The sequence below is a fragment of the Vanessa cardui genome, chromosome W (assembly GCF_905220365.1).
Source record: "Vanessa cardui chromosome W, ilVanCard2.1, whole genome shotgun sequence".
In the NCBI taxonomy this organism is placed as follows: domain Eukaryota; kingdom Metazoa; phylum Arthropoda; class Insecta; order Lepidoptera; family Nymphalidae; genus Vanessa; species Vanessa cardui.
In genome coordinates, this window is record NC_061153.1 from 6251406 (window position 1) to 6265494 (window position 14089).

Below are 14089 nucleotides of genomic sequence, written 5' to 3' on the forward strand. Positions count from 1 at the left end.
CATCACACAAAAGCGATAGATGCGCTGTCGTATGCCCAATCACAGAAACTGAGATGGGCTGGCCATGTAGCCCGCTATGTTGATGAGAGATGGACAATAAATGTCACTAAATGGAAGGGCCCAGCAGGCAAACGGAGAGTGGGAAGACCTTACACAAGATGGGAGGACGACATAAAAAAGATCGCAGGAACAAGCTGGTTAATAACAGCAAAGAATAGAGATAAATGGAACGCCTTGGAGGAGGCCTTCACCTGAGAGGGGTCCATGCAAAAACAAGTTTTCCAAGAAGAAAAACTTAACACACCTATAAATTCAAAAATTAGATATTTAAAAAAAAATAAAAAAAATATTCAATATTGTTTCTACTTAAATATTCAAAACCTTATTTTTTATATAACTTTAAAAAAATAAATAAAACTGTATAACGTAATATGTAAATTTATGCATGGAATAAAAGGCTTTTTTATTTTATTTTATTTATTTATATATTAAATACCATAAGAACATGAATAGAGTAAATAGAATGTACCTCTTTAGTTATTATTTTCTTAACTAAGTCTTCTATTGTTCGGAGTTTATCATCTAACATATTAACGTTTGACTGTAATGTTTCTGTGCTACTTATGAAAGAATCTAACATTTTCGAAATTACAGTTATTTTCTTATCGATTAACAGTTCTTTATCATGCAAATGTGTAATTAGGGAATCATAGTGATTGGCATCATCATGATCTAAATTACCAGTTATCAATTTAATTGTCGATCCTAAGGGATTTAGTAAACCTCTTTTTACTCTCACAGCGGGCAATAGTTGTCGTAGCTTGTCTATCGTTATACTACGTAAATACTCTACTTGTTTCCTTAAGCCTAAAAATTCAAGTTGAAATCTAGTGTTAAATATATTCTGCTTAAATCTAATACCTTTATAACTGTCCATTTATCTTCTTGTTTATAAGCTTGTCCTATATTATTCGGAAGCAATCCCGGATTTGGTTCAATCTTTTGAACTTGAAGGTCCTGGTTTTGGACTACCAAGGTCAGTATTGTCAGACTGCACCTGTGGAGGACGTTTAACATTTTTAGTAGGCACTTTAGTTTGCCTGTGTCCTACTGTAACAGGGACTATATTACGCTCTGTTTGTCCTCAAACATTTGCTTTCTGATAGCGAGGCTTATCTTTACTTTTTCTAGTGTTAACGTCTTTTGTAAAAATAACCTGCCCTTCTTCGAAATTAACGTTACTCTCTCCGCCTTTTTTATCCCTTACCTTTTCCATTTGTTCTAACATTTTACTAGTCAAATATTGATATAGATATTTTGTTCGTTTCGCGTGATCCTTTAATATCTGCTGTGTGTATGCTTTATCAAAATCCGCACTAAATATTTGATTGGAATCCGTGTGGCCGAATACGACCTCAAAAGGTGTTAGACCTGTGGCTGTATGAATAGAATTGTTATATGCCATAATAGGGTACGTCATAACAGATGCTGCATCTGTGCACTTTGCTCATACCTAGCCAAACGATATATTTCTATAATTGTGGAATGAAATCGCTCTACTATACCCGTCGAATTCGGATAATTAGCAGTAGTGATGTGTAACTGAATTTTATACATAGCGGTCATTTCTTTTATTATTTCGTTATTGAATTCCAAACCAGGGTCGCAGCTTATTTTCGTGGGTACTCCATACATAGAAAGATACTTTATTAAGGCTCTAACAACTTCGGGTGTCGATCTATTGCTAACTTCTATGGCTTGTGCGAGTTTACTAAATGCATCAACTATCGTCAAATAATACCTATTTTCTATATTGAATAAATCTATGAAAACTTCCTGAAAGGGGGCACTCTGTGTTTGCGTTAATTGAAATGTAGGTTTAATGGGTTTCCTATCGTATTTCATTTTATTGCATGCTTCACATCCATTCAAAACTGCTGAAATCGTCTCCTGCATCTTATCCCAATAGAAATTTATCTTTATCCTTAACATTGTTTCTTTTATTCCTCTATGGCAAGTTTTTGCGTCATGGTATTTTAAGATTATAGCTTTTTGTTCGTTTTCATGATATTCGATTTATTATTCATTCTCTTACGTGCGGTATATTGGTCGTAAAAATTAACCTCTTCCATAACAACGCTTAAGGCTTCTTCTAGACTACGCGGTGATTTTAACCGAACTACACTAACCACATTTTCCGGTAAATTGTACAGGAAAACATTTAGCGAAGTGTTATTATAGATAATAATTTTACTCTGCTTAAGATTAGAATCCGTAATTAAATTCACTTTCGAAATTAAAACTGAACGAACAGACTGTACTCTATTGCAAAATTCTAAATACGATTCACCTTGCCTAATTTTCATGGATTCAAGTTCGATAGCAATGCATTCCTCACTACGCGGATCCCCAAAGTGTAACGTTAATAATTCCTTAAATTCGTCCCATGTCGTTATATCCTCGCGTTCACTGATAAGGGCCGCCGCATTGTCTTTAAGTCGGCTCATTATGGAATGCATAACATACATATTTTGTGTCGGACCCCCTACATATTTATTAATAACGTATTCGCACTGTCTAATAATAAGATTTAATTGACGTTTATCTCCGCCAAAAAGTGGGATTAATTGAAGAATTTCAGTTGGGATGAGAACTATTTGCTCCAGATGTTCGTTAGTAGACATTTTAGTTATGAATATCGCGGTTTATTTAATAAAATAAAAATCACTATAATTACCTTTTACACTAATACAATGTTATATTATATCTAAATGTATAATTATTAATATTATTAATAATTAATATTTTTTTATTTACTTAATATTATTTTTGAATTTTACTTAATATTATTCACAAAAATTCATGCGAGAGATAAAATACAAATATGATACGTATAACAAAATTCTGATTTCACAAATTTTATATGAAAACCAGATAACAGTTAAAAAGAGAGAGTTCCAATCTCTAGATAACAAAACTCTACAATTTGAATAGGCATGAAATAGGTAAGGAAGGTGAAAAGGCTTACTCACCAACCAGCCAACGCCATCAGCATCGCTCCAACCACTTGACGAATTTATTTGTTCGATGGATCGCCGTCCGCGCCGGAAAATCGCGATAAGCGGTAAATTTAGATACCCGAATATTTACGCGAATGCGCTATAATTACGACGATCCTGTCCGCAGCGCCAGTCAAGTTTACGAAGAGGCAAAAAGATATTTTTAAAAAGTAAAAAATATATATTTAAAATAATTGAGGATTGAATTAAACACGTCTGAACAGATTTGGATGCTCAGTTTAATTGATTATTGAAATACATGTTTCCCACTGTCTTAACTAAAATCTTACATTCCAGGAATTCATTTACATTGTTATGTTTCCCAGTACAACGACCAACCAACGCTAGAATGCAACAATGAAATTTTTAGGTTTTTACCGTGAATATTCTTCGTGGTACTGGTTGCATAACTAGATTGTACCGTTCCACTAGTGGAACTACATTTATTCAATTATTTCCATTCTCTTGTTTTAGATTATCTGTTAATGATATTATTACGTTATTAGAAGAGATGATGTATATATAACTCCCCCGGAAAATTATGATAAAAGTGATGAAGAAAGTGGTGATGAGGAGTCTGTAAATGTAAATAATTTATCTAAACATCAGTTGTTGGCGGAAGCCGAAGTAAGAGCATCGGTTAATACCCAGGTAGGAATAACTGCAATAGAAGATGTCTCCAGGGAATTACGCGAGGGAGAATCCGCTGAACCAATACCTAGCACATCAGCGGTGATACCTCCTTCATCAAAAAAAAGGTGCCTAGTCGCAAGACAATGGAGTCACAAAGATATTCCTGAAAAGCCGGACAAAGTTTCAGAGCCTCCTAATTTTCTAGAGGATCTTGACAATCCTATTCAGTTTTTTGAACTTTTCATTGATGAGGATCTTTTTGAGCTTATTTGCTTTGAAACTCAAAAAAACGCGATTCCGAAGGGAAATCACAATTTTCGAGTTACCACCGAAGAAATAAAACGTTTTATTGGTATTCTTTTGTTATCAGGCTATTGTCCTGTTGCAAGATACCGGATGTACTGGGAGCAAAGTATTGATTGCAATTTTCCAGGTGTAGCTTCTGCCATGTCTCGAAATAGATTTGAAGAGTTGTTGCGGTATTTTCATGTCGCGGACAATAATAATCTGAATCCACGTGATAAATTTGCACTTCCGTGATAAATTTGCATTTCCACAACGTATTATGTAATCAAAAATGGCGTCGAATTTATGTAATCAAAAATGGCTAAAATACTATCCCGGCGATAGAAATTTGAACATAGATGAGTCCATGATTCCATATTTTGGTAAGCATGGAGCCAAACAACATATCCATGGTAAACCTATTAGATTTGGGTATAAAAACTGGTCCATTTGCACTCGTCTTGGTTATCTGATTTATGGAGAGCTGTATCAAGGAGCTAGCACAAGAAATACCCACCCAGAACTAGGCGTTGGTGCTTCAGTAGTCCTAGATCTTATATCGAAACTGCCCCCTGGATCTTACAGTTTTTATATGGACAACTATTTTACTTCTTTACCGCTGTTGGACGAAAAAAAGAAATTAGGGCACGATGCGACGGGAACAATAAGAGCAATCAGAGTAGAAAAAGCACCTCTGAAAGATTTAAAAGACATGAAGAAGATGGCAAGAGGATCTTACAATCAGTGCACATATACTTTATCTGACATTACGCTTGTTCGTTACAACGATAATAATATTGTTACAATTGCGTCAACACAATGCGGTGTAGTGCCTATCGGAAAAGTCAAACGTTATTGTGATAAGCAAAAAAAGGATGTTGATCAACCATGATGTATTGTGAATTATAACAGATATATGGGAGGGGTCGATAGACTTGACCAAAATGTGGGATGTTATCGAATTTCTATACGCCTCAAGAGATGGTACTGGCAGTTACTAATGTTCCCACTTAACGTCTGTATCAATAATGCATTTCAATTGTATAAAATATCTCCACTGGCACAAAATGATTCTTACGACTTTTTATCTTTTACGCGATATATTGTGAAAACTTACCTTATGACAAAAGCAGTACCTAGCACATATGTCTCAGCTGCCAATCCGGTACCTAGATCTTCTCTTGCAGTTATAAAACGAGTTCCTGATAGTATTAGATTAGATGGTAAGACCCATCATATAGTTAAAAATTATAAACAAAGCCGCTGTGGGATGTGCCATAAAAATAGTACTATGAAGTGTGAAAAATGTAACGTTGCTTTGCACCAAAAATGTTCACCTGCTTTTCATTCTAAGTAAATTTTAACTAAAATTTAAATTCTATCTTTTCAAATAGCCTATAATGTGAGCTGCCTTATCCTTAATAATAAGTAATAATCAACCCATTGACTTTATTTTCTAACATTTCATACATAAAAGCTACTTTTTTTACCAGTGGCATATCTTCCATGTTCTGTTTCTGTTCCATTCTTGGAACGGTACTGAAACTTAAAAATTTGATGTTGAAATTTTTTTTATTATCTTATTAATAATAAAAACTGTAAAATGGTGATGTGCTGTTAGTTTCATCCAGATCGAAGTAATTTAAGTATGCTTGGGATGATATGGGTTAATAGAAGAATACGAAACATTTATCTTATACCACTCCTATAGTGACAAAGGAAGGAACGGCGTTGGTTTTTTAATTAAAAAATCTTTAAAAATAACATTCAAAGTTTGAAGACCTACTCAGAACGAGTAATAGCCCTCGAAATAAAATTAAATAAGGGCAGTACTTGGATCATCATTCAAGTATATGCCCCTACGGAGAGTTGCAGTGAAGAAGAACTAGATTCTTTTTATAATTCAATGGATGAAGCCATCAATTCAGCAAGCACAACAAATATAATTTTAATAGGCGATTTTAATGCCAAAATTGGGAAAAGACAACAGGGTAAAGAAGGAATCTTAGGAAACTACTCGTCAGGAAAAAGAAATGATCGAGGCCAAAAGTTAGCAGAGTATGCACTGGAAAAAAACTTCAAAATAGTAAACAGCATGTTTAATAGAAAACCTCACAAAAATGGACATGGCGATCACCAAATAGTCTTTTTTATAATGAAATAGATTACATACTAACAAACAGGCCAAAACAAATGCAAAACTTTGATATAATAAGTAAATTAAACTTCGAAACAGATCATCGTATGATAAGATGTGTTTTAAATGTAAACATTAAAAATTACAGGAAATTTATTAAAACCAACAACCACCTTACAAATAAACTACAAATTTGTTCCAGTGAAACTGCTGAATATTGGCAAAAGAAATTAATGAAAACCATAAGTGAATCATCAGAAGTCCAACACCAATACAATAACGTTATGTTAAATGTAAAGAAATTGATGCAAGAATTGCCAAAAACAGAAAAAATACCTAAACATAAGATCAGCAGAACAACCTTTAATTTATTAAGAGAACGTAAGGAACTATACAGTTTGAAAAGAACGCAACTCATACGTACGAAAATCACACAAATAAGTAAGGAAATAAACAGAAGCCTTCGAAGAGATGACAAGTTATTTAGACAGCACATTTTCGAAACTTACCTACAGAAAACAGGGGCAATCAAGAAAGCTTACAAAGACATAAGAAATAAATCAGAATAGACACCAAACTTAAAAGATGAAAATGGGAAACAAGTAACAAAAAGACCCGACATACTAAAAGTAGCGACAGATTTCTTTAGGGCCCTGTACACATCTAATGAATCAGTATCAACGACTCTGGAAACTAGTAATAACACTTCCACCTCATATCTTGGAGTGCTACAATCCGAGATTAGATATGCTATAGAGTCTCAGAAAAACAATAAAATACCAGGCGAAGATGGTATTACAAATGAACTTCTAAAATATATGTGTGAACCTTTACACCCCTTCCTGACAATACTTTTTGACAATATATTAAAGACTGAATCAACACCAGAACAGTGGTCTGATTCAATAACAATACTTTTGCACAAAAAGGGTGACCGTAACGATTTTAACAATTACCGACCTATCAGTCTGATGACTAACGTCTACAAGGTACAAGGTACAAGGTATTTTCCAAAGTGATACTAAATAGAATAACGAAAACATTAGATGAGAATCAACCTTGCGAACAAGCGGGATTTCGGAAAAACTACTCGACCATAGATCACATACAGGTAGTAACACAAGTAATAGAAAAGGCTAATAATAAAATCATTTTTATGTGTTTTGTGGACTACAAAAAAGGTTTCGATTCATTAAATCATAGCTCAATATGGCAAACTCTACAGCAACAAGGAGTCGATAAGAAATATATAACGATTTTACAACAAATATATAGAAGAAGCTACGCAAAGATTAGACTAGAATGTGATGGTGAGAAGTTTCCCATTCAAAAAGGCGTTCGGCAGGGCGACCCAGTATCTCCAAAAATATTTACAGCAGTTCTAGAAAATATTTTTAGGAAACTCAACTGGGAAAATAAAGGATTGAAGGTCAACGGTGAATATCTAAGCCACCTCCGTTTCGCTGACGATGTAGTTATTTTCGCAGAATATTCAACAGACCTGGCGACAATGCTAAATGACTTATCAGAAGAGAGTAAAAAAATAGGCCTATTTATTAACATCACAAAAACTAAAATATTAACGAACAGTGAAGAAAACATCCCCATAACTATTGAAGATCTTGAATTCTTGTGCGGGTAGTCGTAAAGTAAAGTCGTTAAATTTTTTACTTTGCTTTTAATATTAATAAAATAAAATATACTTAGTTTAAAATTGTATTAATGTACCTGTGATCACAAATTACCTGCCAGCTATTATACTGATATCCTTATAGAACATTGCAACTTTCCTGTGAGTAAAATACAACACATAATTATTTACACCACACTATGGAGTCAATTAAGCACTCAATTGATGAGCTTACACTAGTCTTCAATGCAAGAATGAATGACTTTCAAAAGGAATTGAAAGGTACAACTCCTGCCACCAGCCCCATGTCGAACATCAACTCACAATTTAATATGTTTCGTTCCTTTGTCTTAACCGCACTTCAAAATCTGCAACTACAAGTTGAATTCCTGTCTAAACAGCAAGATAACTTGGAGATGCACTCCCGTAAGAAGGTTCTCCTGTTGCATGGTGTCCCTGAGACGAATAAAGAAGATACGGCTGCTTGTGTGTCCAAATTAATGAGTGAGAGACTTAAATTACCACAAATCATTCCCAGCTCCTTTAGTGTATGCCATAGATTAGGTCGTCTTAATAAGGATAAGCCCAGAGTGATATTAGTTAGATTTAAAGATGTCACTCTGAGAAACCAGGTTTGGTCTTCCAAGACCAGTTTTAAGGGCTCCGGTATCACTGTATCCGAGTTCCTTACAAAAGCACGCCACAAGGTTTTCTTGGCTGCACGACAACGCTTTGGCGTAACGAAGAGTTGGACCAGAGGTTACTATCATGGTCATTGATGCAGAAGGATCAAGGCACCGTGTAACAACTATGATGGAGTTGGATGCAGTTTCAAGCACGATTCCAGGCGACTCTACGGCACAAGTAGTGTACGCTGATGCTGAAGCTGTTAAACCTAACAAACCAGCAATCTCGAGGATCAAGAGGATTGCGAAGAAATAGTCGTCATTTTTTTTTTTACAATATATATATTTTCTTTGTTTTGTCTTACTATAAGTGGTAGCTATAAGTAAGAGCAATATTTTTCAACCGACTTCAAAAAGGCTCCTCCTTTTTGAAGTCGGTTATCAATTCGTCTGTATTTTTTTTTTTTTTTTTTTTTATGTTTGTTACCTCATAACTTTTTACTGGGTGGACCGATTTTGATAATTTTTTTTTTGTTTGAAAGGTAGTGCTTCCCGTGGGGTCCTATTTTTTTTAAATTTTTTTCCGATGATGGTATCCGTATGAAAACGACATAAGTCTTAAATTTGCATTATGCATATGTGCGACAAATAGGTGAATAACTGAAAATCACGTTAACCAATTTTGATAATTCTTTTTTTATTATATATACTTCAAGGGTGATTTGGTGAAAGTTTGGTAAGGTTCTGAGCAGGATCCATGACAAAGTAGCGGAACGGAAGGGAGCGGAACAATTCTGAGGAGCACGTTAGCGATATTCTGTCGAATCTTTTATTTCTAGGTTATTTGGATATTTGAGTCACCTTCCGTAATGTGGTTATGTTTATGTAATTATCATTGTCGAATATTATAATCAACTAGCTACCCACCCCGGCTTCGCACGGGTGCAATACTGATACTAAATATACTACAGAATTTGTTTATTTACGACATCACATCGCAAACTTCTAAAATTATCAGTGTTTCTTTACTATATTGTTCATGTATTATATACACAAACATTCCTCTTGAAACACACTATCTTTCAAAAATCGCATCAAAATCCGTTGCATAGATTTAAAGATATAGGGACAGAGAAAGCGACTTTGTTTTATACTATGTAGTGATGGAACTCCTATACGGCTCACAGTTAGGGTGCGATATGGGGCAGAATTTCTTACTATCTTTAATCAATTTTTGTGTATGTGATGTGATGTCATATGATGTACGAAATATAGTTGGTCTTTTTCAAAGTTTTTTTTGCTGAGGTCGATTACAGCTCTTTCGAGGGATCCTTGTGGTTTACGCCGCATGACGTATTAAATCCGCATTTTCGAAAGTCTATTTTTGCTTTATTCGCAAGTTTCCTTTGAAATTGTCCTCGAAGTAGTATCTGACTCATATAAACGAAACGCTTAATCTGTCCAAATTAAAAAAAAATAGTTAGTCAACATCAGTTTCACTTAAAATCAAAAAATAAATAAAATTTTAACAAAAAGAAAAACCGACTTCAAATAAAACACTATTTTAAAACAAATAAAAATGCACTAAAAATAATAAAAAATAATTGCATATTTTACATATTTATTAGAGTCCTCCTAGGTAAAATGAAATGAAAAATATTAGACTACTTAAAAGTCGATTTACGATTATATAATGTAGTTATAATTATTGTTATATTTGGAGTCGGTGTCAGGCAATAAAACCCTACAGTATATCTATCAAAAACAATACGAGAATACTTTAACAAATATGTTTTTTACAAATTACCTTTTACGCAATAATATACTGGATCAATCAAGGGGCTCGTATCGCTTCTTTCTTTTGATTGTTGGGGCAAGGGCACCGTAGCTGACACCGGCTCCAAATATACCAATAATTATAACTACATTATATAATCGTAAATCGACTTTTAAGTAGTCTAATATTTTTCATTTCATTTTACCTAGGAGGACTCTAATAAATACGTAAAATATGCAATTATTTTTTATTATTTTTAGTGCATTTTTATTTGTTTTAAAATAGTGTTTTATTTGAAGTCGGTTTTTCTTTTTGTTAAAATTTTATTTATTCTATATCTGTAGAACTCCTCCTTTTCATTAGATATTTTATATTCCTTTTGTATACAACTTCGTTTTACCCACATTTCTTTTTTTCTTTTGTTTTAATGATAGAAATTATAATTCAATAATTTCATGTTACACTGGCATTTGACAGCTGACTTATGCTTCAATTCTAATTTATAAGTACGTTTTTAAATAATAGGGAGTGAGTACTCACTGTAATATTAAGTCCTTAAATATAATAACATTATCTTCACTTATTTTAAGTTACATTACTTAATTATTATAGTTTTTTCTTGTTTTTATTTTTTTAATTTTACTTTATGCTTTTCTATTATCTTTTTACTTAATTTACAATAATACTTGTTACAGTTCTTGTATTTTACGTTTCTCTTTTTTTTTTTTTTTACAATATGTTTACTTTCATATTCTTGAATTCGTTCTACGTATATTTATGCTTTAAGTGTAACAACTATCATGGCTGGCAGCTATATTAGCTTTGTGGTTATTTGGTTTAGTAGGTCGTTTTATTTAGTATATTATAATTTATAATTTTATATATTAATCTTATTATATTTATTTATTATTAATATATTTATTTCTATTTTTTTTTTTTTTAGTATCAGACTATTTTATTTATTATTTATATTCTTAATTTTTTTTTTTTTTGGTATGTCGTCTAATGGTAGTATTCATAGTGATATTTTCCTCTCCCCATCCTCTGATGGATACTCTAGTGATGATAGCTTTCACAGTACATCTTGTCCTTCATTAAATGTCACCCTCGATTCATGTTTTTCCGACTGTGTAAAAAATTTTAATGTCATTCACATCAATGCCCAAAGTGTTCCGGCTCATTATACTGATATGCTTGCATCATTTGACTCCCGCAATATTCATGCCATCCTCATCTCTGAATCTTGGTTAAAGCCCTGCTTACCATCGACATCTTACTCGTTGCCCGGCTTCCAACTGATTCGCAATGATCGTAGCGGGAGGAGGGGTGGTGGCGTTGCAATCTACTTACGCACCTGTATCCCTTTCTCAGTACTCAGCTCGTCTGCCCAACCACCTCCGCCCGATGCGATCGAACATTTGCTTATCGAAGTAAGTCTGTCCTGTTCTAAACTTCTCCTAGGTGTATTTTACAACCCTTCTTCTCTGTCTAATTATTTTACCACTTTTGAAAACGTTTTACATAATTTTATCCCTACCTACAGTCACTCCATTATTATGGGTGATTTTAACACTTGTTTACTTAAAGATGACTCTCGGTGTAAAAAATTATTAGAAATAACTGATTCCTACAATTTACATGTTTTACCTCTTAAGTCTACACACCATTCTCCTGGGTGTATTCCATCCCTTCTGGATCTTATTATGATTTCTTCTCCCGATTTTATTTCAAAATATGGCCAATGCCCTGCTGATGCATTTTCCTATCATGACCTGATCTTTCTTTCGTATAAAATTCGTCCTCCTAAAGCTAAATCTAGAACACTTCTGTATCGTAATTTTGCAGGAATGGATCAGATTCGACTCTGTGATGATGCTCGCCAGTTGGATTGGTCGTCGGTACTCTCTGCTGAGTCAATTAATGACAAAATAGATAAATTTAATAGGCTGCTTACTCAATTATACGATACCCATGCCCCTTTGAGACCGGTTAAGTTGAAACACCTTCCAGCGCCGTGGTTGTCAGACGACTTATAAAAGATGATTGAAAAAAAAAACCATGCTAAAAACAAATTTAAGATGCATGACACAGACATCAATCGCGACAAATATAGGAAAGCTCGGAATCGATGCAATACAGCATGTAGAGACGCTCAACGACGCTACATTCACAAATCTGTCGAAAACGGCGACACTTCAAAAATCTGGAAATTTCTTGAAACACTAGGAGTTGGTAAATCAGCACATAACTCTCCCATTAAAATTGACGTTGAGCTTTTAAATAAGCATTTCTCTTCACATTCTGTACTTGATAGTGTTGATAAGCATTGCACGCTTAATATTATTTCCTCGCAACCAACTTCTATATTTCCACCGTTTACATTTTCCTCTATCACTGAATGTGATGTTAAGAAGAACATATTATCCACGTCTTCGAATGCCGTTGGTACTGACTGCATAAGCCGTAAAATGATTATTCCCATCCTTGACATTATTGCTCCTACTTTAGTGCACATCCTAAATTACTCCATCACCCGTAGCACATTCCCTGATGCTTGGAAAGGTGCTCATATCATACCACTTCCCAAAAAACCTAATCCTATTAACAACTCCGATTACAGACCGATTTCCATTCTTCCATTTCTTTCCAAAATTTTAGAAAAAATAGTTTTTCAACAAATAAACACTTTCCTTAACAATCACTCCATCCTCAACTCTCTCCAATCGGGCTTCCGCGCGGGTCATAGTACGGTCTCTGCTCTGGTGAAGGTTACTGATGACATTCGTGCAGCCATGGATAATAAACAACTCACAATTTTAATTTTATTGGATTTTAGCAACGCATTTAATTGTGTTGATCATGACATCCTTTTGAGTTTGTTAGGTTCTATTAACATATCTCCATCAGTGGTAGATTGGTTTCAAAGTTACCTCAAAGGCCGACGACATCGTATTCGCCATAATGAGTCTTTCTCCTCATGGTGTGATGTTCAGGCAGGGGTTCCTCAAGGTGGCGTCTTATCTCCTTTACTCTTTTCAATTTTTATTAATTCTATCACTTCAAGCATTTCTTATCTCTACCATATGTATGCAGACGATATCCAGATTTATCGACATGCATCACTTCAAGATCTTCCTGCAGCGATTGATGCTATTAATGACGATCTTGTTTCAATCTCTGAGTGGAGCAAACGATACGGACTTAACATCAATCCAAGTAAATCGCAGGCAATCATAATTGGTAGTCCAGGCATGATCTCTAGGGTAGATTTATTAAATTTACCATCTGTGGAATACAGAGGTACTACAGTAGCCTACTACTCTAACGTTAGAGATCTCGGTGTGTATTTAGACCAGACGCTATCATGGTCAGTACAAATAAAAGAGGTCAGTAGGAAAATATTCGCTGCGTTGAGCTCATTGCGGCGACTCCAATCTGTACTTCCAATTCCTACCAAAATTATGCTAGCAAACTCTCTCCTTTTATCAATTCTAGATTACGCAGATGCAAGCTATCCTGATCTCACCGAGGACCAACTGAATAAACTTGAGCGACTTGAAAATATTGCTATTCGATTCATATTTTGCCTACGAAAATATGACCATGTCTCCGAATATCGTTCAAAACTCAAGTGGCTTCCTATACGTCTTCGCCGGAACTTACATATTCTTTCTCTTCTGTACTGTGCGCTATTTAACTATAGTTTTCCTACATATTTAAAAGATAAATTTGAATTTCTTGGTGATCCTTTGTTTTTAAGATCTAAGCGGTACCTAACACTTAAAATGCCTGTACACAAAACTAAATTTCTAAACAAATCGTTTACTGTACAGGCCATAAGGTTATGGAATGCCCTTCCAGTAAACATTAAAAAGGCTCCATCTATTTCAGTTTTTAAAAGAGCCGTTAAAAACTATTACCTAAATAATAATTCAGACGACT

The 14089-nt window shown here is 34.2% G+C and overlaps 1 protein-coding gene across 1 annotated transcript; it reads right to left on the reverse strand.

Annotated features, from left to right (window-relative positions):
* Nucleotides 1–994: 994 nt before the first annotated feature.
* Nucleotides 995–2684, reverse strand: LOC124542504. Its single transcript, XM_047120445.1, has 3 exons — nt 2096–2684; nt 1268–1431; nt 995–1057 (listed from the first exon to the last, which is right to left on the reverse strand). The coding sequence occupies exons 1-3, from the start codon at nt 2682–2684 to the stop codon at nt 995–997; spliced, it is 816 nt and encodes a 271-aa protein (XP_046976401.1).
* Between the last annotated feature and the right edge of the window lie 11405 nt (nt 2685–14089).

Coding starts and splice junctions, on each gene's coding strand:
- LOC124542504 (XM_047120445.1), bottom strand. CDS start 2,684: ATGTCTACTAACGAACATCTGGAGCAAATAGTTCTCATCCCAACTGAA. Junction 1,432..2,095: donor TTACGACCAATATACCGCAC/GTAAGAGAATGA, acceptor ATACAGCCACAG/GTCTAACACCTTTTGAGGTC. Junction 1,058..1,267: donor TGTTAGAACAAATGGAAAAG/GTAAGGGATAAA, acceptor CGTCCTCCACAG/GTGCAGTCTGACAATACTGA.